This window comes from Protopterus annectens, chromosome 3.part0 (assembly GCF_019279795.1).
Source record: "Protopterus annectens isolate FY-2018-M chromosome 3.part0, PAN1.0, whole genome shotgun sequence".
NCBI classification, from domain to species: Eukaryota; Metazoa; Chordata; order Ceratodontiformes; family Protopteridae; genus Protopterus; species Protopterus annectens.
The window spans coordinates 493,616,995-493,640,562 of record NC_056731.1 but is presented as its reverse complement, the minus strand read 5'-3'; the positions used below and the strand labels follow the sequence as shown (position 1 = coordinate 493,640,562).

The following is a 23,568-nucleotide window of genomic DNA, read 5'->3' as shown; positions in this document are numbered from 1 at the left end:
TAAGGGCTTACGCCAGTGGCGCTGTCCTGCAGGTTTAATTAGCAACTCCTTATTCCATCAAGAGTTGTTAAACCTATTTGACAAACAGGGTTTTGATTTTCTGCTTTCACTTATCAATTATTATGGATCCGAGATTATAGATCTCAAAGAGGAACTTGAAGTTTTGGAGACTGGTCTAGTAAATGATAAAGACTTTTTAAGATATAAATATGACTATTTGAGAATTTTTTCAAGCATTGAAGCATCCATTTCCAAACTTGTACTTAATAAAAAACGCAAAATGGATAGAGATCTTTTGGACTATAAAAATAACAAGGCCTATCCCCCTCCCCCTTTAGTGGGTTATAACTTAAAGGAGGTGAAGATGTTAATTCAGGGAGCACGCCTGACATCAATATAAACCAAGAGGAAAGACCTGTTCGTAGAAGTGAACGTATTAGGGGTCAAAACAACAATAATAATAGTAATTTCAGTAATGGACAAAGTCAGAATCAAAATCAAGAAAATGTTGAAAGTGAACAGGGTTTTCCCAGGGGCAGGAACAGGCCAGGCAACAACAGTACAAGTCCGAACAACAACAGGGGACAAGCACAGAGAAGGAGAAAAGTGAATCAATGGAGGAGATGACATATCCTTTAGAGACAGGACCTGAGATTCTTATAAGTCAACAGGGTGACTTTAAGATATACAATTACACCGTATTAACTGTTGAACAATCCCTGATAGACTTCTTCTCTAAAGGACTTTCATTCATTCCTAATAGAAGGGGTGAATTTGTTAAAACACTCGTTGATTTTAAATTGTATGTTCGGAAGTTGAATCTGGTGGTGTCTTTAGGGAACACACCTGCCCTTCTTAATTCCTTTAGAGTGTCAAGTGTTTTTAACCCACCTTTACATGGTGGGTTGAATACGTTTGAAAAGCTATGTGACATAGATTTCAGGGCTAGACTTGACAACAACATACAATGTTTGAATATGAAAAGTAATATTTCTAAGTATGAATTAGATTTCATTTCACTCCTTAATGAATGTAAGGTTAGAGTAATGAAACCAGACAAGGGAGGAGGACTGGTTTTCATGGACGAATACCTTTATGATAGTAAGATGCTTAGTCACCTACAGTCTGACACTTATATGAAATCTAGTGTAAATGAACTTCCTGCAGCCTATAAGAAAATCAGGGGCGTCTTAGATGATCTATTTTTAGAGGGTAGCATTGATTGTAACATATTTCATTTTCTGTCCATGCCAGCACCAAAGATTCCCATCATTTTTGGCACACCTAAAATCCATAAAAATTTAAATGATCCCCCATTAAGGCCTAGAGTGGATGGAAGAGGATCAATCACTTATGCTTGTGCCAAATACATTGATGGTATTCTTAAACCATATATCCAAGGGGAATCTCAGATTTGTAAAGACTCCTGGGATTTTCTGGAGAATTTTAACAAGATTGAGTTCAATTTGGATATTGTGTTCTTAGTAGTAGACGTGAAAGATCTTTATACTGTCATTCCCCAACAACTAGGTATTGACTGGACAAGGAATTTTATGTTAGCAAAAAGTGCTAGTAACACACAGATGTACATAGTGGAGACCTTATTAGATTTGATATTACGAAATAACTTTTTGGTGTTTAAGGACCAGGTCTTCCTACAAAACACTGGGATCGCTATGGGGTCACCCTGTGGGTGCAGTTTTGCCAACAGTGTCATGGCGTTTTGGGAACGTAATTGGTTGTTCAATAATGAATTGTATCAACAACATGTCACTTGGTGCACTAGATACCAAGATGACATGTCGTTCATCTGGAAAGGTCCTCAGAACTTGATTTCAGACTTTATATCTAGTATTTCTAGAATGACTGACTTTCTAGAGTTTACGTACTCTGTTGGTACAGATGAAATTAACTTTTTGGATGTTAAAATCTGTAAAGATAAAGTTAATAATAAATTTAGATCTTTAATTTACAGAAAGCCAACGTACTCAAATAGTTACCTTCATTTTACCAGCTGTCACCCCTTCCATCAAAAAAGAAGTGTCGTTAAAGGACAATTTGTCAGGGCTGCTAGAATAATCTCAGATGAGACTGATTTCATCAAGGAGTGTGACAACATTGGAAAAATGTTTTCAAGCAGAGATTACCCTGATAGTATAATAAAAGAGATGATGCAGGAAGTGCAGGCTAAAAGGAATAATGGCCATTTTTTGCCTTTATTGGGGGGTGGCATCATGGGTAGATCAAGTAAGGCTACCCCTAATGTTAGTACTTCTGCACTCCCTGGGATTAATCTTTTGTTCACTTATAGTGTGGACTTTAAAACTATTAGGGATATAGTAGTTAAGAATTGGAGTATCATTTCTGAGGATAGAGCTTTAGTTAAAGTTTTAGGTAGTCATCCAAAATTTACATATAGAAGGGGTATCAACCTTAAAAATCTGGTTGAAACAACCACGTGTAAATCTAAAGACAAAATAGTGGGAATGCGAAAATGTGGTATGTGCCCTCAATGTAAATTCATGCACCCGGGTAATAGAATTAATGTTAATAGAAAAAATTATTTCATTAATGGTAATTGCAATTGTGATACAAAGGGAGTTGTATATGTGGCTTTATGTGAGAAATGCCCCTCCTTCTATATAGGCAAAACTGAGAGAAAAATAAAGAAAAGAGTTTATGAGCACCTTTATGCCATAGGTAGGAGGGATTTGACAAATGCACTTGCCAGGCATATTTTAGAGTACCCTGACCACTGTTTTGTATTTAGTGTGGTTCACCAGATTAAAAATGATACAAGGGGAGGTCCCTGGCAGTTGTGTTTAGAAGAGCAAGAACTTTTCTGGCAGATCAGAACATGTGCACATCTCCCCCCAGGGCTGAATGACTATGCTTCTATTAAGTGTATTCTGAAATTAAAAGCTCTTCTTAGATAAGTAATTGTTAGGTAAAGGGTTCATTCGACTCCCCATAATATATTCACTTATTTATGTACAGTAAGATGTTCCCCCATTTAAATAATAGTGTCTCTTGTGTTTTATGTTGTTGTTTTTTATTTAAATGGCTTGAAGTAGCTGTATCATATTTATTTGATTATCTATTTGTGTTTTAGCTAGCTGATATAGTCTATTGTATGAGTAGCATGTTAGGAATTTAGCATGCCATACACATAGGTTTCTGTATTCAAAAGAATGCGAACTAAATGGTGTGCGTTTTTTTATATAATGTAGCTTGGTCTCCTTGAGAATGGTTACAATCTAGTATCTTGTGTGTGTGTGTGTGTGTGTGTGTGTATATGTATATATATATATATATATATATATATATATATATATATATATATATATATATATATATATATATTTTAGACAGGTAGTTTTATTTAATTATAAATTGAGATTGGTTAATTAGTTTATTGTTAAACAAGGTGTGTTGCCTATATAAATATAGGGCTGTGAAAATTGCTTAATGTCTGATGAAGGCTGAGTATTTGCTTGGCTGAAAGCGCTCACTTTTAATAAACTGTCCGTGCCGTTGTTTTGTTTTGTACCAGCTTTTTTCTGCTTATTTCCGTTTTTGTTTTTTCCTAAGTTTTAAGTATTGTCGGATTGTTTTGAACAAGTTATGTACTTACCATAACGTTCCATGTTTGTAGTCAATCTCACCTACATTCTTGTGTCCCTCCCTCTTGTCCCCTTCCTGTTCCTGGAGGATCTGGTGGACTATACTTATGCTGTCTGACCTGGTTGTAGTTTTTATATATATATATATATATATATATATATATATATATATGTAGTTTCATAACTATGAGGTACTTATTTTCTTGCAAGCAAGATCTGGGGAATTGCCGTGAGGCACCATGGGATAGGGTTAGCCTCGCGCCAGTAAAAGCTCTCGAGCTTTAGTGTCAGCCGAGTATCGGCTCTGAACCCATCCAGCAAGAATGCAGGCGAGATGGACTACAAACATTTAACGTTATGGTAAGTACATAACTTCATTTTTGGAGTGTAAGTTATTGGCAGCAAATATTTTATCTATTCTAGTTTGAGTACCAAATCTGTGATCTTGATGGGAAAACAACAAAGATTTATCTTCTTTAAATTTGAAAGTCTCTACAAGATGAAATGATTTTACCCTCTTGTTTAAAGCTTTTGATACAAGAGATGTATGCAGTGGTCTTTTATCTGTAATTTCAGAAATATCAAATATAGAGTTAAAATCTCCTAATACTAAGTTGCCTTTATAATTATTGGAAATGAAATCCAAGTGTTCTTTAACAGTTCCTGTTCCAGTGCCTGGGAACCAATACAGATTGGCTAGGGTCCGTATTCTGTTATATTTAACTATTACTAATGCCATAAGGCCTTCTTTAGTTTCATACTTATAAATGATTTATGGGTTAATCACATTTGTTTTCCATAAAATTGCTACCCCTTTTTTTGTCTTTGTCTTTTAAGTTGATTGCGCCAATGACATATATTCCTTAGGATTCCATTTGTAATTGTCATTTGTTTTGAAATGAGTTTCTTGAAGGAAGACAATTTGTGCTTTGTTCAGTTGTAAATATTTCATTAGATTTGACCTCTTGCTAGGATTGTTTAAGCCACTGGTATTTAAAGATAAAGTTAAATCCATCTTAGGTTATTTAGACTGTATTTTTTGTTTCATTGTGACCATTACACATTTTCCTCTAACTATAAACTATATGTTTGAGCTTTTAAAGGAAATTATCAGTTTTATACTTTGAGTGTTTACCAGTAAAGTAATGTTTTGGTCAGGCATACTAAAAATGTTTTTTGTGAAATAAATTCAAATTAATAAATGTAAGATCCACACTAGCCATGGAATGAAAATCATTCTTAATCTCATGGATAAACCTAAGTGCATCAGATTATCACTCATACCTTGACAATCCAGAACATCTGAGCTCCATAAATTGAATTATCATATACAGAATATTTGTAATAGGAATAAGCAATATTTATATTATTTTGAACAGATATAGTACTATTGTAGATTAGACAGAATTCTAATACAATATAAATGTCTACTTATTGTATAAGCAATTAATATTTACATGAAAGATAGATGACAAGCAATTTAATCATAGTAAAGTAGGATGTATCATATATAAAACCCCAGTAAAAGATTATAGCACAGTTATTTAACATATTCACCCTTATTGATGAAGTCTTTCAAAACTTATTACTTAATATAAATAGATGGTAATACTATTTATACCTAATGTTTATAATACAGTGTATTTTACTGGATATATCAGAAGTTATATTTCATTGTTTGCCAGCATTTAAGTAAGCACTTTTTTGTTGCTAACTTATTTAAAGCATCAAGTTTTTTTTTATGTGAACAGTGATGAAAGTTAGTGCATTTCAATTATCAGTGCATCCCCCTCCCCCATTTCCTACACAAGGATTTTCATACCTGTCATTTCTTATTATAAAATGAGTGAAATTATAGGTTAAATGCAATAAATTCACTTATTGTGATTAATGATTACAAGTTATCTTTCCATATTCATAAATTGCTATTTTATGGCATATACTGAACATTTTTATATTTAAATGGCAACATTCTATTTTGTATAATCAGCAAAGGTTAAACTGAGTGATTGTCAGTTTAATACTATTTGTTCAGAATGTGATTGTTATATTCTGTGACCTTCCTAGTTTAGGCTTGTATTGTTTCCCTTGAACAACTTTGTAAGATGTCATGTATAAAACATTAGTTACCTTGATTTAAGTATTATGTATGGTCCAGAGGAAAATCCAGTTACAAATGTTTTCTGAATTTAAAGTCATAGTTGCTAAGACATCTTGATGTAACAAACACATGTTGATTTGGGTTAGAATGTGATTTTTCTCGGTAGATTGCTGGTAACTTCAGGCCCTCTTTGCTTTTCATCTTAAGGCCATGTTGCAAAAGCTGATTCTTTTGTAGGCAACAATAGTTCCTCCCATTGTTTTATGTTGTTCATTTTGCCTGATTTATTTAAAACTCCTGTTAGCCCCATGGATGTATAGATTGGAGTAACCTAATAAGTGTATGTTGTCTTCGCAGGTGCAAACACTCCATATGCAGCCCAGCCCACTAGCTATGATTACGATGCCCCATTATCTGAAGCAGGGGACTTAACTGTTAAATACTTTGCTATAAGAGAAGTTATTAGGAAGGTGAGTTGTTCTGATACTTTTCATAATAAAACTATGTTTAAAAAAAAAGTTGTGGTTGAGCTGTTAGCATGTCTATTTGTTGATATAAAATCATTACCTCCAGTTTTCAGGTGGAACTTGTATTTTTACTCTACTCCTGCTCTCTGTACTTTAATGCTAAGCTAGGGAGTAGCTTAGCATGTTGAATTGCCTTTGTCAGACAGAGTTTTCAGCTAAAAGCAACTTTGTATTCTTTTTTCTGTAATGCTTTAATCTTAAAGTTAACAGATGTGCTTTATAAAAAATCGAATGGTGTTTCATTTAAAAGTAGAATAACCATTATTGACAAACTGTTAGTAATGCTGAGAAACGTACATGTAAATGCTGTCACGAGATAATTTTTCATTGTATTTCACAATGTATTTGTTAGGAGCTTAGTCTGCAACTTTTCAACAGACTATTTCTTGAAACAAAAAGCAAGGTTTAGCTGTACTGTGAGGTTCACATTGTTCTTTAGTTATGCCTACTTTCGTAATATTAGTTTGACTTGTTCTCTATTGCCCACTGACAAACCTGCAAACTCCTTCATACTCATTTCTTTAACTTTAGGATCTGCAGACAGTAGTTGTGGATCGCTTGCTTCTGTAGCTTAATAGGCTGCAAACTACTCATTTTTATTGCTGTATTATAATTGTTCTGTGGACCCTGTATCCATAAAGTTAAAGAATATATGCCCCTTCATTATAGCATTTTTCTTTTTTGTTGTTGACTCTCTGATGTAAGACTGTCTACGAAGTGTCCACACTCCATGCTGTTCATGTCATGGAATCATCATAATCATAACCATTGTCCTGGCTTTAAACAAAACATTTAAATGATTACTGGTGGCACCTACTTATTTGTCGAGAAGTTCCTTGACAGTTTGGCTTGCTTGATTTAAGTAAGCAGCTTATTATAAAACATTTGAATAATCAGAAATATCATTCTTGAACCTCTAAAAGATGGCATGATAAACATTTAAATTTGTATGCTCATGAGTCTTCTGACTTTGAAATACTCTCAAATGTAATAAGGTTCTGCTGATATCATTATGTATATTCCTGTATACTAGCCACACTTTACCCCTTGTATGTCTATAGCTGATGCTAGTTAATTTCAAGAGTTTTAATTTGGAGGCATCATAGTCTCTATAACCAGGTATGGATTTAAATAAATTGCCTTTTGACACCCCCTATAAGGGTTATATTTGTTTGTGTATCCATAAAACAGCTATTATATTCCAGAGTGGACCTGATCAGTCTACTCCCCAAACTACACACCCCGTTTCTTAGTTTGTGTGTAGGGGAGGATTGATTAATTATAATTCTGTAGCATTCATAATATTGTATATTAGGGTATGCATGTCTTATGTATTCCTGTCTTGTACTACTTTCATTCTGTCATGTTTTGTATGTAATTTCTACCACTGTGCTATCACCCAGACCATCCCTTCAATTGGTCCATTTAGATCAGTGCACTACCCCAGTATACAAATTTAAAGTAAAGCAGATTTATTCAAAGGACCTAGATTATGCCATTATATTATTTCTGCTGTACATTTGATATTTATTCTTTGTTGACCAGGTTAGACCCACTAGGCTAGTGGCCTCTTTAACAGGAGACCTGAGGGGGTATTTATACTACTAGGGGAAATTTGGCCAGGGCATCAGGAACTTCCCCTACTTCTTGTCATTGTTCTGAGTGGGACCCATTTTGCAGGAGCACAGCTTGTTTCCATTCCAGGCACAGAGGTGGATTGGAGAAGAAGGGAGGTAGTTGAAAGGAGGTGATGGAGTGGTGAGAGAAATGGAGAAAGCAAATGTCAAGACCAGAGAATATTTGCAAGATTCTGAGGAGATGTTTCAGAGAAATCTGTTTGGAGATGAATTAGCAAATGACGGTTGTATAATTTCAACCCTTCAGTTTTTTTTTTTTGGGGGGGGGGGTCACGGGATGATTATCTTAAAGAAATGGTGATGCAGAGTGAGCCTGAAAATGAAGCAGATGGTTCCTGGGGAAACATTAGGGAGAAAATACCTGAGGAGGATGCAGAGACAATCCTGAAGAAGAGTGGTGAAATGGAAAAGAAAACTTGTGCAGAAAAAGTAAAATAAGCCAAAAGGGGAGCAACAGAAAATGCAGAATAAAATGAAAAATGGTACGTGGTAAGGATTGAAAAATGGAAGTATGTAGTAAGGATCCAAAGAAAAATCAAAAAACCTGACAGATATTAAGTGTAGGACAATTTAAGAAGCCATTTGGGTGTAAAAGCACATGAGGTAAGAGTATTTATTCCTATTAACAGAGACCTTTTGTGACATTATATTTGAAACTCTTATTTTCACTGCATAATTTTCTTGGAAATTGTGATAAAAAGACTATAACGCATGAAATCTTTATTTTTATATCAATAAGAAGAAAATGCAGCACATGTTTTAAAAATGTAAGAATGAAAAAGTTATGGGGAAAACTATCAAAAGATTATTTTCAAAAATATAAAAGTGGATAAAATGGATATGATTATATATGGATATTATAAGAACAGAAGTAAAGAATATGTTTAAAGAACAGATGAAAATGTGATATGGGTTATATGGGCTGAAAGAATAAATTATCTTATGTTCAATGGTAAATGGATTTTTAGCAACAATAATTAAAATCAGATGGTGGTTATGAAAAGGGAGTAGGTGTCTAATAAGGTTGAAAATGTATGATTATAAAGGAAATTGTATATTGTAAATAGAGCTGTATGTCTCTATATTTGTAAATATGTTGTAAATAAGAGTTCTTTTTGTACATTAATAAAGGATTCCCTAATCGTTTGGAGGGAATGTTTTTGCTGCTGTATTTCCTGCTTCTCTTCCTGGTGTGGAGGCAACTAGAAGAAGCTGTGCAGTAATGTAGGGTGCAGAGTGTTTCTATTGGTGATAGTGTGGTTCTGTCAGCTGGTCAGAAAACTATTGAAAAGCGAGTGGACAGTGCAAATAGTCAGCATCCAGCTGATTTTTAACCTCAGGATTTTGAGGAAGTTGTAACTGAAATTGGATCTGGAGATTTGTCAGATGAAAAACTGGATGGTTTATTGAACAAAAGTGATCCTGGAGAAGTCTGAGATTTCCTGGATGGATATGATGGAAACGATTTTTGGAATGAGCACTGAGTTGGGCAGAACGGAATGGGTTACCAGGTGGATGGGCATAAGCTTACAGGTAGGATGCAGTCTGGGAAAACATTTGCTGATTCATTTGGAAGAACAAAAGATACTGTAAGCTTTATTAAAAAGAACAGAAAAAAAAGGTTTGTTTGGAGAAGCAAAAAGAAATAGATATTTTGTGGGGGATAATTATTTCCTTTGGGGTTTGAATCAAAAGACATTGGATCTATGACTCATTTGAGACTAAAGACGTAATGGAAAGATTTTTGATTTAAATGTGAAAAAAGGAGGGCTGTTACCTATATAATTAATTAATTTTTATTTTCCAGGCAAGGGACTTGATTTAAAAAAGTATTTAGTTTCATACTGATGAAACTGAGTTAACTGATGTTTTTCAACTATCTGTTGTTCAGGTTGTAGTATTGTGAAAGTTAAAGATGAGAGGAGTATTTGGAATGGGGAATGGGAGGCTGATGTTTTAAAATAGGAAGAAGATATGATAAAGCATTTACCAACTGTTATAACTTGTATATGGTAAGGGAGGAATGATTGTATAAGAGAGCTGAGTTTTTGGGTGGTGGATTTCAATCAGATAAATGACTGTATAAAAATAAGATGTAATCAGTGTGAGGGAAAGGTCATATGATTGTGTAAAAAGGAATACAGAATATGTAAAAGAGAAGGGCATTTTTGGTTTGATTGTAAAAAGAATAAGCAACAAATTGTTGAGCAGGATTGTGCAAGTATTGTAATGTCTGAAAGTAATGAGGAAGTAAGGTAAGAAGGTGTTAATGAAAAAGATGAAGTTAGAAAACAGAGATAAAAATGTTTTTCAGAAGGATGAATGTAGCTGTACTGGGAGTGTTTAGAATGAAGAAATTGAAAGTGATAAGTCAGATGTTTGTGAAGGGAGTATAAAGAATATTAGGAAAATAAGATAGATGCTAAGGAAAGAGCGAGAAAAAGATTTTAAAATACATCATGAAAAATTAAAAAAGAAAGGTAAGTAAAGTTTTAGGCATGTTTTAGTTAATGAAAATAGTGAATAATCTGAAGATCAAGGAATAGTTGTATATAGGCTGAGAAAAAATGTTCAATTAAGGAAGAATAAAAAAAAGTTCAAATACTTATTAAGAAAGTCATTTGAGTGCTTTCAGTAAATATTAATAGTATTAATATTGTAAGAAGGAAAGGGATGCTGAAATGGTTGTTGTGATGTAGATACTATTGTTACAGAGGATAAAAGATCCCAGACAAATGAATACAAATTGCAAACAGGAAAAATTGGCATTGAAAAATACGGAATTTTGGAAGTGAATCTTCTGGAGTGGTTGTTTAAAAAAAAAAAAAAACACTGAAAATAATAGATGTAGCATTGATAATGGGAATGTTAACAGTTGTGGATGTGAGGTGGAGAGAATATGTTTATAGAATTCTAGCATTATATGCATATACAAATGACAAGGAAATAAAATTAATTTTATCAAATATATTGTAGTTAACATGAAAACTATTATTGCGTGGGACTTTGTTTTAAGGGGAAAATGCAAATGAAATGGAAAGTTGTTAAATACAAGAAGTAATAAAATGTAAGTTGTCTGTGTAGAGCAAAGGTCATTGGATTTGTATAAGAGGGGCAGTTGAGTCTACAATTTATTATTTTGTACTTTTCTGGGGTTTGTGTGTAGCAGATGGTGATATTGAGATGGGTATTTTGGCTCATTTAGCAATATGGTTGGAGGTGATGGACGAAAGAGTATATTAAAGTAGGAAAGAACAAATGAGAAATTGAGACAAATTTGGAGAGTGGAAAATATTGCAGTTATGGAAAGATCTTATAACCATGAAGGACTTGTATAAAATTGCTTTGAATTGTGGATTGAATTTAAAAAGAAGTATAAGAAGTATTTTTGCAATGACAGGATGATGTAAGAAAGATAAAGTGAAGTATGGAAAGATGTATAGAAATGTATGGAGATCTTAGAGATGAATACTAAATACTATTGTATGGAAAAATAAATGTATAAAATCAAGAAAGGTTAAGACTTTGCTGTTTAAGCAGAAGTGATATTTTCAAGGAAGAAAATAATGGGTGTCTATACATTTATGTAAAATAGTAAAGGAGGATGTTAATATAATGAGGGAAATGAAAAAATGTGAAAGGAGAGGTAGAAAGGGCACAGACGCAAATTGAGTATTGTATTAGAGCATGTAGAAAGAGTAAAACGAAAATAAGAGAATGGAAAGTAAAAAAAAAAATCACAAATTAAGAATTTTGAAAAATATTACTGAATGGGATTAAGTGCTTTGCTAATTAAACTGTGATTCAATATCGGGTCCATATAATATAGGGTGTGAAATGTAGTTGAGAAAATGGCAAATAGTCCATTTTGTAAACATTTTGAATGAATTTTTAATGAATAGTTGATTTTATTTATGAAGGGTTATGTAGTGAGATATTAACATTTATATGGCAGAAACATAAAAAGAATGAAATAAGATTGGAGACCTGCCTTATTAAAACTAAAGATCATAACATTTTTGTGAATAATACAGAGAAGGAAGGAAGGATGAAGGACATTATTGAATAAATTATATATGGTATAAAAGGGAAAGGACTCCAGGAATTGTTATTGGTGGTTTGAGAGTGTGAATGATGCAAATAAAATGGAAGATGTGTAACTTATGGTAGATGATTGGCCAGACATTTGACACAGTAGCACATGATGCTTTTTAGGAAGTTATGGAAATGTGTGGAAAGTATAATAGGATTAGGTGAGTGTACATGTCAATATCAAAATAATATTGTGTGTGTTAGTGACTTAAATGATTGAGTGAAGAAATATGCATGAATTGTAGTATAAGACAAAGTTGTCCCATGAGTGGGATATTTACATTAGTGATGAATGTTTTATTGTGTGAAGTAGCTTATAAAATGAAAGATCCTAGATATGTGATGCAAAAGGAATTGGTGATTCCAGTAGTTTTGACAAATTCAGATGACATATTTGTGGTTGCTAAGAATAAAATATGTATTAGGGAAGTGCTGGTTTATATGAATGGATGTTTAAATGAAATGGGAATGACACTAAATAAAGATAAAATTAAGAGTTTAGGTGGTGTGAAAATTGGAGAACTATATGCATGAAGTATCTTTGTAAGGGATAACATTTGGGGAAAATTTAGTTATCAGGCAATGAAATATCTTGTTAAAAATTAAAGCAATATGTCTTCTGTTGAGGAATTATAGCTTAGCATGAAAAAGGTTTGGTCTGGGGAATTCTATTTTAATGGGGGAAAACAACAAACAAATCAAATGTTTATATGTTCCAGAAAAATATGAAAAATAAATTATGCAGTAGGTGTTTTCTTTTATAGGTTCATAGATTAGTACTAAGCTAACTGCCCTTGCGAGCCATTTTAAGCCTAGCCATTTATCCCTTGTGAGACTCAAACCCTGCACCTTTTGCTTGCAAGGCAAACACCTTAACCATTAGGCCACCCTCCCAACCCTCCCTTCCTATTAGGTTCACTATTAAACCCAGTGAAAGTAGGTGTTATATATGAGTGAAGATGAAGGGGAATTAAGGTTATTAAATCCAGTTGTTATGCTTCATTAAACTTGTATAAAGTATTAAAGTGGATGAATGAAGAAATTTAACATTGAAAATGTCTAAATAGAAGTACATCAATTTTAGAAGTTAAGAAAAAGCTATGATATAAATTAAAAATGTATCAAGAAAAAATACTGAAGTATTGATTTAGAGGAGAAGAATGGAAAGATGCGGTATAAAAATGTTCTGAAATAATATTATGTAAAGCCATAGGAACATTTATCAGAAGTAGTGGTGAGAGCCATTGAAGTAAGGAAAAAGTGGATATGGTAAGACTGTAGATTGTCAGGATATTGTATGGAGACTGGTAATACATAACTTACCAGTAAAAGGGAATATACCATACTAAAAAAGTTTTTCTATTTCGTTGGGAGGAAGAAACAGATCATGCTTCTTTTGAAATGTAAAAGTGGTTTAACTCTTGAAAAAGTTGTGTGAAGAAATTTTTTCTGAAAATATTAATGACACAAACAATATAGGTTCATATATTTATAGATTAGTACTAGGCTAACTGCCCTTGTGGGCCATTTTAAGTCTATTCAATTACCCCATGTGAGAATCAGACCTTGTACCCTTGCGTCTGTAAGGTAAAGACCTTAACCATTATGCCAAACTCCCACCCAAGCCATTATAGGTGGATAGCCCATGTCTCTTATTTTGCAGGGGTATACACACACACACACACACACACACACACACACACACACACACACACACACACACACACACACACATGCCCCAAGTAGCAAGGAGTGAGATTAGAACCCCTACCTATCTAGTATTACACACTACAGATCACAGTATTTATCGCAAGCACCATGGCTTCATATCGAAATGAATATGATTATGTATGGATATTTAAAAAAAAAAGAATGTCAGAAGGGTAGATAACTTTATGCAATATGGGTTATTTGGAGCAAAAGATTAACATTTTCTTTAATGGGAAATAAATTTTGTCTGGTATATTGTGATAAATTAGGTTATGGTTGTGGAAGGCGTATTGGGGGTCAATCATGGGAGAATAATAATGCTATATAGGAGTATGTAGATATGTACCTGTAAATCTGCATATTTTGTAAATGTGACAATGTTTTTAGGTTGTGTTAAAGGACTTGTACCCTTTGGCGATGCTAGGTGGTGCCAGAGGGCTCTTACAGCAGCAAGGAAAAGGTTTGAGAAGCAGCAGCATGGAGGAAGAAAGAAAAGCTATGGAGAGTTTGGCGAGAGAAAATGAGAATTTGGAGAAAGTTTGTTTGATATGGAGCATCATAATGCAGATAAATATTTCTGTGTAGTGGATGATACAAATGAGCATCATTTAGATGTCTCAATGGAGAATTAATTAAGCAAGTCCATTTGAGTGGTGCAGATAACTGAACTGGCATCAGGAGGGCTTGCAGATAATGTGTTGAAAATAATCAAGCAGGCTGATCCAGGTAAGTTTTGCTTTTTAATGGGTGAGATGGCAGATGACTTGGAAATGTGAAGGATGGTAATGTGGAATGTGAACCAGGTGATGTGGCAGCAGAGAAGGCAGTAGATAACCTATGCAGCCATGACAGTAAGCAAAAAAAAAGAGGAACAACAAACTTAAGTTAAATTGTTTTTAAAAAGAAAAGACCTGCTCTCAGAATAAGAACAAACAAATGAAACCATGCTAGACAAGTATTATACATGGGATAGTAACTCTTCTGGGATTTAAGTTCAAGCAGTTAAGTTTTTATTCATAGAGGGATAGTGACTTTTTGTGATTTAACATTTGAATCTGAGTGATAAATGATGAAATTTCTGGAACTATGTAAAACAAACGACATTTATGCATGGAACGATTATTTCTCTGGTGGTAACTTAACACATGCAGGGTTTGTGTGAAATCATTGATAACATTGTGAAAAAAATGATAAAAACATAGAAAAACTCCGGTATGACCAAGGCTTCCAGTTCCATCCAACTGAAATGTGCTTTTTGTACAACCTCTAGCAAGCACTAGTAGTCACATAAGTTGTATTTATTAGCATTTGATGAAACAGATTTTCCTGCAAAAGCGGGTATGTTTTAACATTAAAATTTCAGTTGAAACTGGAAACCTTGGTTGTACCGGAGATGTTCTGTGTTTTTATCATTACTTGCTTTTGGATTTATTCTGAACTCAGGAACCTGTGTGGTCTGGTGACTGTTTTATTGGTTTTAATTGTGAAAAAATGACAAAAATGTATGGGTGGAGGGTTGAGTTTGGAAGCAGTTTTGAAATGTGAAAGAAAAAAAAACTTAGTGAAACCCTTACCAATGGTTATTTTTGTGGCTGGTCATAGAGGGACATTAAATGCCGGCCAACCTAAATCATGTTTTTGTTGTGGAGACTTCTCATTTATTTAATGACTGTGAGAAGATGCAATGTAACCAGTGTAGGGAGAAAGGACATACATCAGAAAAGTGTATGGTTGAATGCAGGTTGTGTAAAACAAAAAAAAAATGGACAGACTGAGAGAGAACTGCAAATGATGAAAAACAAGGAAATGGAAAAACTTGTGTAGAATGACAAGAAGCTGAGAGATTGGGTGAACTAGGTGAAGAAGAATAAAATATAGAGGGAAGGAGGCGGAGTCTGTATGCATGAAGAGAGTTCAGGAAAAAGGAACTGACTCCAAGAATTTTTTTGAAGTTATAGCCTGTGTAAAATCTGATTCTGATGATCAGGGATTGTTTGTACATAAACCCAGGAAAAAATCAGTAGGGGAGAGAGTAAAAATAAGGAAATAAATATTTGAAAGTATTTCTCCTCAACTTAAAAATAAAGAAAAGCAACAATTTGAGTACTTCCAGTAAATGTGAACAGTATTAACACTATCAGAAGGATAGGGATACTGGAATGGTGTACTAAATGTGATCTAGATTATTACATCAGAGGATATAAAATTCCCAGTGAGTGAGAAAGGGCTACAAACAAAATATGTAGGGTGGAAATATAATATGGAGCTTAGAAAGTGAAAGTTGGTCTGGGGCCACTATGTTGTGGAAAACAATGAAAAATAGCAGATGTAACATTGGTAAGGTTGGGAAGTTAAACTGTTGCTTATGTGAGGCAGAGAGAGAATATTTATGTAATTACAGCGTTGTAGGCATATATAACTAGCAAGGAAAGAGAAAAGCTGTTTCAGCAAATATTAGACTATGTGGTGGTTAAAAATGAAAATTTTAATTGCTGGGGATTTTAATTGTAATTTCAGGGGAAGATGTAAAAAAGAGAAAGATGTAAAACTACAGGATCTGATAAAATGTGGTAAATTAGCTGTGTGGAAATTAAGTCAACAGACAGAAGGTGGGGCACTTGACTATGACATTGATTTTGTATTTTTGAAAGGCTTGGGGGTAGCAGAAAGTGGTACAGCTGTGATATGTTTATTTAGCAATATGGATGGTGGTGATGGAAGAAAGGGAGTATATTAAAATAGGAACTGAAATAAAAAGAATAAATGAGAAATTATGGGGTGAAATTTATAGATTGGAAAGTATTGCCATTATGGAAGGATCATGTAACCTTGAAGGACTTGGCAAATAACTGGATCCACAGCCAAGCTGGTAAGGGAAACTGCTAGAAAGGTGCTTGGTGTGACACCTGGACAGAGGAAAGCGGGCAAGGAGACCTGATGGTGGAGTGAGGAAGTACAGGAGAGTATATAGAGAAAGAGGTTGGCAAAGGATTGTCAGAGAGATGAAGAAAGTAGACAGGAGTATAAGGAGATGAGGCATATGGCAAAGAGAGAGTTTGCTAAGGATAAGATGTATGGAGAGTTGTGTGAAAAGCTGGACTCTAAGGAGGGAGAAAAGGACCTGTGCAGATTGGCTAGACAGAGGGACCGAGCTAGGAAAGATGTGTAGAAGGTTAGGGTGATGCACGATGAGGGAAACATACAAGCGAGGAGAGTGTGTTGATCAGATGGAAAGAGTACTCTGAGGGCCTGATGAATGAAGAGAATGAGTGAAAGAAGGTTGGATGATGGGATAATGAAGCAGGAAGTTCAATGGATTAGCAAGGAGGGAAGTAAGGACAGCTATGAAAAGGATGAAGACTGGAAAGGCTGTTGGTCCAGATGACATACCTGTGGAAGCATGGAGGTGTTTAGGAGAGAGGACAGTGGAGTTTTTAACCAGATTGTTTAATGAAATCTTGGAAAGTGAAAGAATACCTGAGGAGTGGAGAAGTGTTTGTACTGAATTTTAGGAATAAGGGTGATGTGCAGAGCTGCAGTAACTACACAGGAATAAAATTGATCAGTCACAGCACGTTGTTATGGCAAATAGTAATAGAAGCTAGGTTAAGGGAGGTGATGATTAGTGAGCAACAGTATGGTTTCATGATGGGAAAGAGCACTATAGATAAGATGTTTGCTCAGAGTGTTGATGGAGAAGTATAGAGAAGGTCAGAAGGAGTTGTATTGTGCCTTTGTGGACGTGGAGAAAGATGCCAGGGTGCCTAGAGAGGAGTTGTGGTATTGTATGAGGAAGTCAGGAGTGGTAGAAAAGTAAGAGGTCTGGAGTAGGAGAGACTGATGCATTTAAGGTGGAGGTGGGGTTACATCAAGAATCAGCTCTGAGCCCTTTCTTATTTGCAGTAGTGATGGACAGGTTGACAGATGAGATCAAACAGGAGGCCCCATGGACTATGATGCTTATCGATGACTTTGTGATCTATAGTGAGAGTAGGTGAACAGGTTGAGGAGACCCAGTAGAGGTGGAGATATGTCCTAGAGAGGAGAGGAATGAAGGTCAGCAGGACTAAATGTGTGTGAATGAGAGGGAGGATAGAGGAATGGTGAGGATGCAGGGAGTAGAGTTGGTGAAGGTGGATGAGTTTAAATAATTGGGATCAACAGCTCAGAGTAATGGTGAGTGTGGAAGAGAGGTGAAGAAGAGAGTGTAGGCAGGGTGGAGAAGTGTCAGGAGTGATTTGTGATAGACTGGTACCAGAAAGAGTGAAAGGGAATGTCCACAAGAGAGTAGTGAGACAAGCTATGTTATATGGGTTGGGGACGGTGACCTTGACAAAAAGGCAGGAGTCTGAGATGGAGGTGGCAGAGTTAAAGATGTTAAGATTTGCATTGGGTGTGACGACGATGGACAGGATTAGGAATCAGTATATTAGGTCATCTCAGGTTGGACGGTTTGGAGACAAAGCTAGAGAGGTGAGATTGTGCTGGTTTGTTCCATGTGCTGAGGAGGGATGCTGGGTATATTGGTAAAAGGATGCTAAAGATGGAGCAGCCAGGTAAGAGGAAAAGACGAAGGCCTAAGATAAGGTTTATGGATGTGGTGAGAGAGGACATGCAGGTGGTTGGTCTGACACAGCAAGATGCAGAGGGCAGAAAGAAATAGAAATAGATGATCCACTATGGCGACTCCTAACTGGAACAACTGAAAGAAGAAATAAAATCCAGAAGTAGTTGAAGAAGACCTTGAAAAAGAATTTGCTATTAGGGAATTGGATGAAGTTCTTAAGGTAAATGTTAATTTATTATCAGGCTCGGATGGTACAGGGTATGCAATATCCAAGAAATAGACTGGTAGAGTGTATTTTATAAATGTACTGAATGAATGGTTGAAGGAAGGTTTTGTTTAATAAGAGAATAAAAATAAAAAATGGAAACCCAGCAAGATAAATGCAGATTATAATTTTTATGAGAATAATACAGAAGAGAATATAAGGAGGGATGATATGGAAGAAAGCATGTATAGCATAAAAGGGAAGGAATCCAAATTTATTGGTTGAGAAAAATTGGGAATGTTGCAAGTAAAAGGGAGGATTGTAAAGTTATGGTAAGAAATATTAGAGCATTTGATATTGTTGGACATGATGCTTTGTGGGATGTTATGGAGAAATCTGTAATAGGTAATAAAATTCGGAGAGTGTGTATGTCAGCAAATCAGAATAATAGGGTGCGATTGTTAGTGAATGGGTTGCTGAATAAAGAAATATGCATGAAGTGTGATAGAGGACAACAATGTTCCTCAAGTGGAGTATTGTTTACATTGTTAATGAATGTGATAGTGAGTGAAGTAGCCTGTAAAACAAGAGATGCTAGATATGTGATGCAAAAGGAGGTAGTATTACCAGTAGTTTTGACATACTCAGATGATGTACTTGCAATTTCTAGGAACAACATATAGATGAGAGAAGTGTTGGATTATCTGTCTGGTTGTGTAGTGGAAATGGGAATGACTTTGAAGAAAAATGTAAGGCTATGAGTAATGTGGTGAAAATTTTGAGGGTGTATTTTTCAATGAATGATGTGTAGTTACTAAATTTGGGAAAAATGATGTGATGCTGCAATAGGAAGGGTTGATAAAAGGAACGAAATAAGCATGTCCTCAGTGGAGGGTGTTTAGATCAGCATTTCTGGAAAAAACATTTAAATGGGAAAAGAGTACATGTTAAATGTTAATACATGTTTAGTAAAATATGAAAATAGAATTGTACATTTGATGTTTTCTTATATGGTTCAAGATTAAACCCAATGAAAAGAGGTGGTGGTTGAATAAAGATGAAGGGGAATTTGGGTTACTAATTCCAGTTTGTTCTGCTTCTTTAAACCTATATAGCGTATTAAAGTTGGTAAAGGAAGAGGTTGAGAATTTCTAAGTGAGAATGTTTAAAGATAATTACAAAAACATTCTAGGAGATACGATTAAAGAGAGAGAGAATATGTGAATGATTAAATTAAAAAGTATCAAGAAAAAATACTAACATGGAAATAAATTGATGATAATAGAGAAAGACAGAAGAATGTTGTTATTAATGAGAGGAAAGAATATTATGTAAATCCATTGTAAGTTTTACCAGAGAAATGGTTAAAGCCACTAAAGTAAGGAAAAAGTGGCATACCAAGTTAGTGGAGTATCAGATTTTCCTTTGGTAATGGGTACTAAATAACTTAAAAGTAAAGGGGGAATATGCGATATAAAAAATAAAGTTGAAAGAGTGTGTTTATTTTGAGAGGAGGAAGAGATGACAGAGCATGTTTTTGGAAGTAAAGGAATGATGAAATGCTGGAAAATGAAGAAAATGTTTTTGTGAAAACTAATTACATGAACAATATAGATATGCATATGATTATGTAGCAATATAAGGAAATGAATATGTGAGAAGGGTAGATTAACTTTTTATGTAATATGGGTTATTTGTAGTAAGAGATCAAATGCAGTTTTGTTTAATGGGAAATGGATTTTGGCAGATATATTGTGAAAAATTACATTATGGTTGTGGAAGGAGGAGTGGGTGTCAATTATGAATGAATAACAGTGAAGATGTTATAAGAAAAATGATAAATAGTAAGAAATGTGTACAGATGTGTCTACATTTTTTTTAATGTTACATTAGATAAAGAACGCCCAACTCTCTTTGATAGGTGCTGTTGGATCTTTTATATCCACCCGAGCTACCACCAGTTTAAAAAGATGGGACTTCATTCAAAGGACAACACACTCAAGAGTGCAGCATCCCCTTATGCTGCACTGCATTGTGAGCATTTCTTCTACCTCATGTGAGTCAGAGTCAATAATCAGCGACACTTTAAAGCACCTGTAGTGTAGGTTTTGCTCAGTAAAATAACTATACTTCACTTGTATTGTTTCTCACAACTTGCAAAGGCATGCAGACATCTGAGACACCTTTATCTAGCCCCTCTGTAGCTATACTTTGTTTTTCTCTAACCCAAAAAAGGTGTTAAGTCTCTCAGTAACAGCACGGCTCCTAACACTGTTCTTCACTCCACCTTTATGAAAGGATAGAAGTTTTTACTTAATAGGGCATTCTAGCACCGACCTGAGCTTGCAGTACTTCTAGGAGATACTGACTGATCTGCCTCTCTGTTCAACCCACTGTGGCTGCACTTGTGCTTACTTTGCTCCCCTACCCTGCCCCCATTCCCACACGCCCCTGGCTCCATTAAATTTAGTTGTAAAACACACTCCTCATTTATCTTTCAATGCCTCCCATATACCAAATAGTCTGGCTGAACCCACATCTTCACTGTAACAATCCTTATCACATAGAATTTACTTAAAATACTCTAAGTACTCCACATAATTATCCCAAATAGAAGAGCAATGTACCATACTCTACACACTCGCATACTAAAATCCCTAACCTATACCATCATAATTACTACATTGCGTCTTCTGCCAGCCCTTACCACACCTAACTGTTTAACATCACTTCATCCCCACTGCAAACGGCTGCAACGAGCATTCACATAAATCTACTACACCTTCACCACATAGCTCCATGCCTTCCTAGACCCTCCCATACTGACTTTAACCTCCACATCAGGCTGCCATTTAAATGTAGACCCCATAACTCTCTAAACTATGCTAAACTGATATATAAGCTTACCAAACTTTACTTACATATACTAAAACAACTTACCTGCTGTGGCAACATACACCACAATCCTGGTCCTAACACACCAATCAACCCTAATCTTGCTCAGCCTAGCAATCTACTCCAAAGAAAAAAAATCATCTCTCCTTTTCCTGAATGGCAGAGGTATCCTAAGCAAAGTTCATGACCTCCATGCCCTACTAGCTCTAGATAAACCTGAGATTGTAGTACTTGTAGAAATGTGGCTAAAACCAGAGAACATTAATGATGAGATTACAGCACCAGGCTACAATACCATACGAAGAGATAGGTTGGGCAGAAAAGGAGGGGATAGCAATATTGTTCAAAAATCATCTCATCCAAGAACAACTTGATATTAAAATTCCTGATACTGATAAGGCATAACTCATCCTCACAAAATTAAAACTAACCCCCAACAAACGCATAAATATCATAGGCGGCTATATACCACCAGATAATAAAATTTCTACTGTTGAAAACCTTTTAGACTGGATTTCAAATGCACTCCCTACCTCAGGAAACTGTTGTACTGGGTGGCTCAACTGCTCCTGACCACAACCCATCTGCCTGCGTTAACCTCCATGGGTTTACCCAACTTATCTCATCCCCCACTAGAACTGACAAAACATCCAAACGCCAGTCCTTACTGGTTTGGATTCTTGCATCCGATTCCTCCTTTTCATCCCAGTCAGGCTGCCTGCCTGACAGTCTGAGTGACCACCAGCCAACCTACCTGCTAAGATTCGGAGCTCACCATTTAAGTCCGACATCCTTCAGAGTTGTTAGAAACAAAAAGAACATTAATCTTAATTTTATATCTACCCTAAAATGTTGTAATTGGAAACCACTGACACAACTATCTCTTGATAAAGCAGTTCACTACTTTAACTCAACCTTCTTACAAACATTAAACCACCATGCACCCACCAGAACCATAAAAATAAAAACAAATTCTGCCCAGTGGCTAATTAAAGAAACTGAATCCATTCTCAGACAGGGATAAAGCTTTGATACAATTTCACAAAGCCCAAACTTCAAAACAAAATTACTATGAATTCCAGAATAAAGCCAAGAAACTAATCAAACTAGACAAAATTAAATATTACCAAAATATCCAGGAAAGGCATAGTCGCAACCCACAAATATTCTGGGTCGCAATCAGTTCTATACTTTAAACCAGGGAAAACTTATTCACCAACACCAGTAACTACAAACAACCAAGATAACATTCCCACACAATTTAATACATATTTCACCAAAACAGTTCAGCCTCTTGCAGGTACCCAGAATAATGCCAATTATCCTGTCGTACCACCCACTCAAATTAGCACTAACAAACTGGATAACACCTTCCTCCTTAACTTGCACCCAGTGTCTATCAAAACTATTTCAGAACTCCTCCATAAATTTAAACCTACTGCCCTAGCTGCTGACAATTTACCAGCAGACTTCCTTCAGATAGCTGTAGAGGCTATAGCCTATCCTGTTGCCATTCTCATTAATAGATAGAGGGCAAGGTGCTTACTATTTGGAAAACCCACATAATTCCACTGCACAATGGAGGTAACTGCATAGAACTCAATAACTACCATCTCATTGCTACTCTATCACCATTATCAAAAATATTAGAAAGAGTTCTTCACACCCAACTAATGGACTACCACCTAAATAACAATCTTATCTAAATCTTAGCACGGCTTTAGACCCTTCCACAGTACCACCACAGCATTAGTGTCCTTTACCAACACAGCTAACCAGTATAGAAACAGTGGGCAGTTTGTTTCTACAGTACTTTAGGATCCATATAAAGCTTTTGCTATGGTCATCCACAATATGCTTCTTAATACACTGTCCACCCTTAATATCAGTCCCCCCTCTGTCTTACGGTTTAAAAGCTACCTATCAGGATGACAGGAAGCAGTCCAGTGGCAAAACCAACTGTATGCTCTTTTACCAGTATCTGTAGGGGTCCCTCAGGCTCTACCCTTGGCCCATTACTCCTCTCTTTATTTGCCAACCAGCTTGTCTTCCTCCACAACCAATGCCTCAGTAGTGCATTATGCAGATGATACCACCCTTGTATCTGCTGCCCCCACATTAGATGACCTTCACTACCTAACCCAAAACTCTTTTTCATTAGCTGAAACTTGGTTCACTAACTCCCAGCTTATTCTTAACCCAAACAAAACT

At 35.4% G+C, this 23,568-nt stretch overlaps 1 protein-coding gene across 1 annotated transcript in view; it reads left to right on the top strand.

Moving 5' to 3' along the window:
* LOC122796445 (beta-galactosidase-like) overlaps positions 1–23,568 on the top strand; it is a 948,601-nt gene that overhangs the window by 540,050 nt on the left and 384,983 nt on the right. The window contains exons 10-12 of the mRNA XM_044064920.1: positions 6,082–6,194; positions 11,315–11,325; positions 16,623–16,630. Coding sequence (XP_043920855.1) covers positions 6,082–6,194; positions 11,315–11,325; positions 16,623–16,630 — 132 coding nt within the window. The remainder of the gene's footprint in view (positions 1–6,081; positions 6,195–11,314; positions 11,326–16,622; positions 16,631–23,568) is intronic.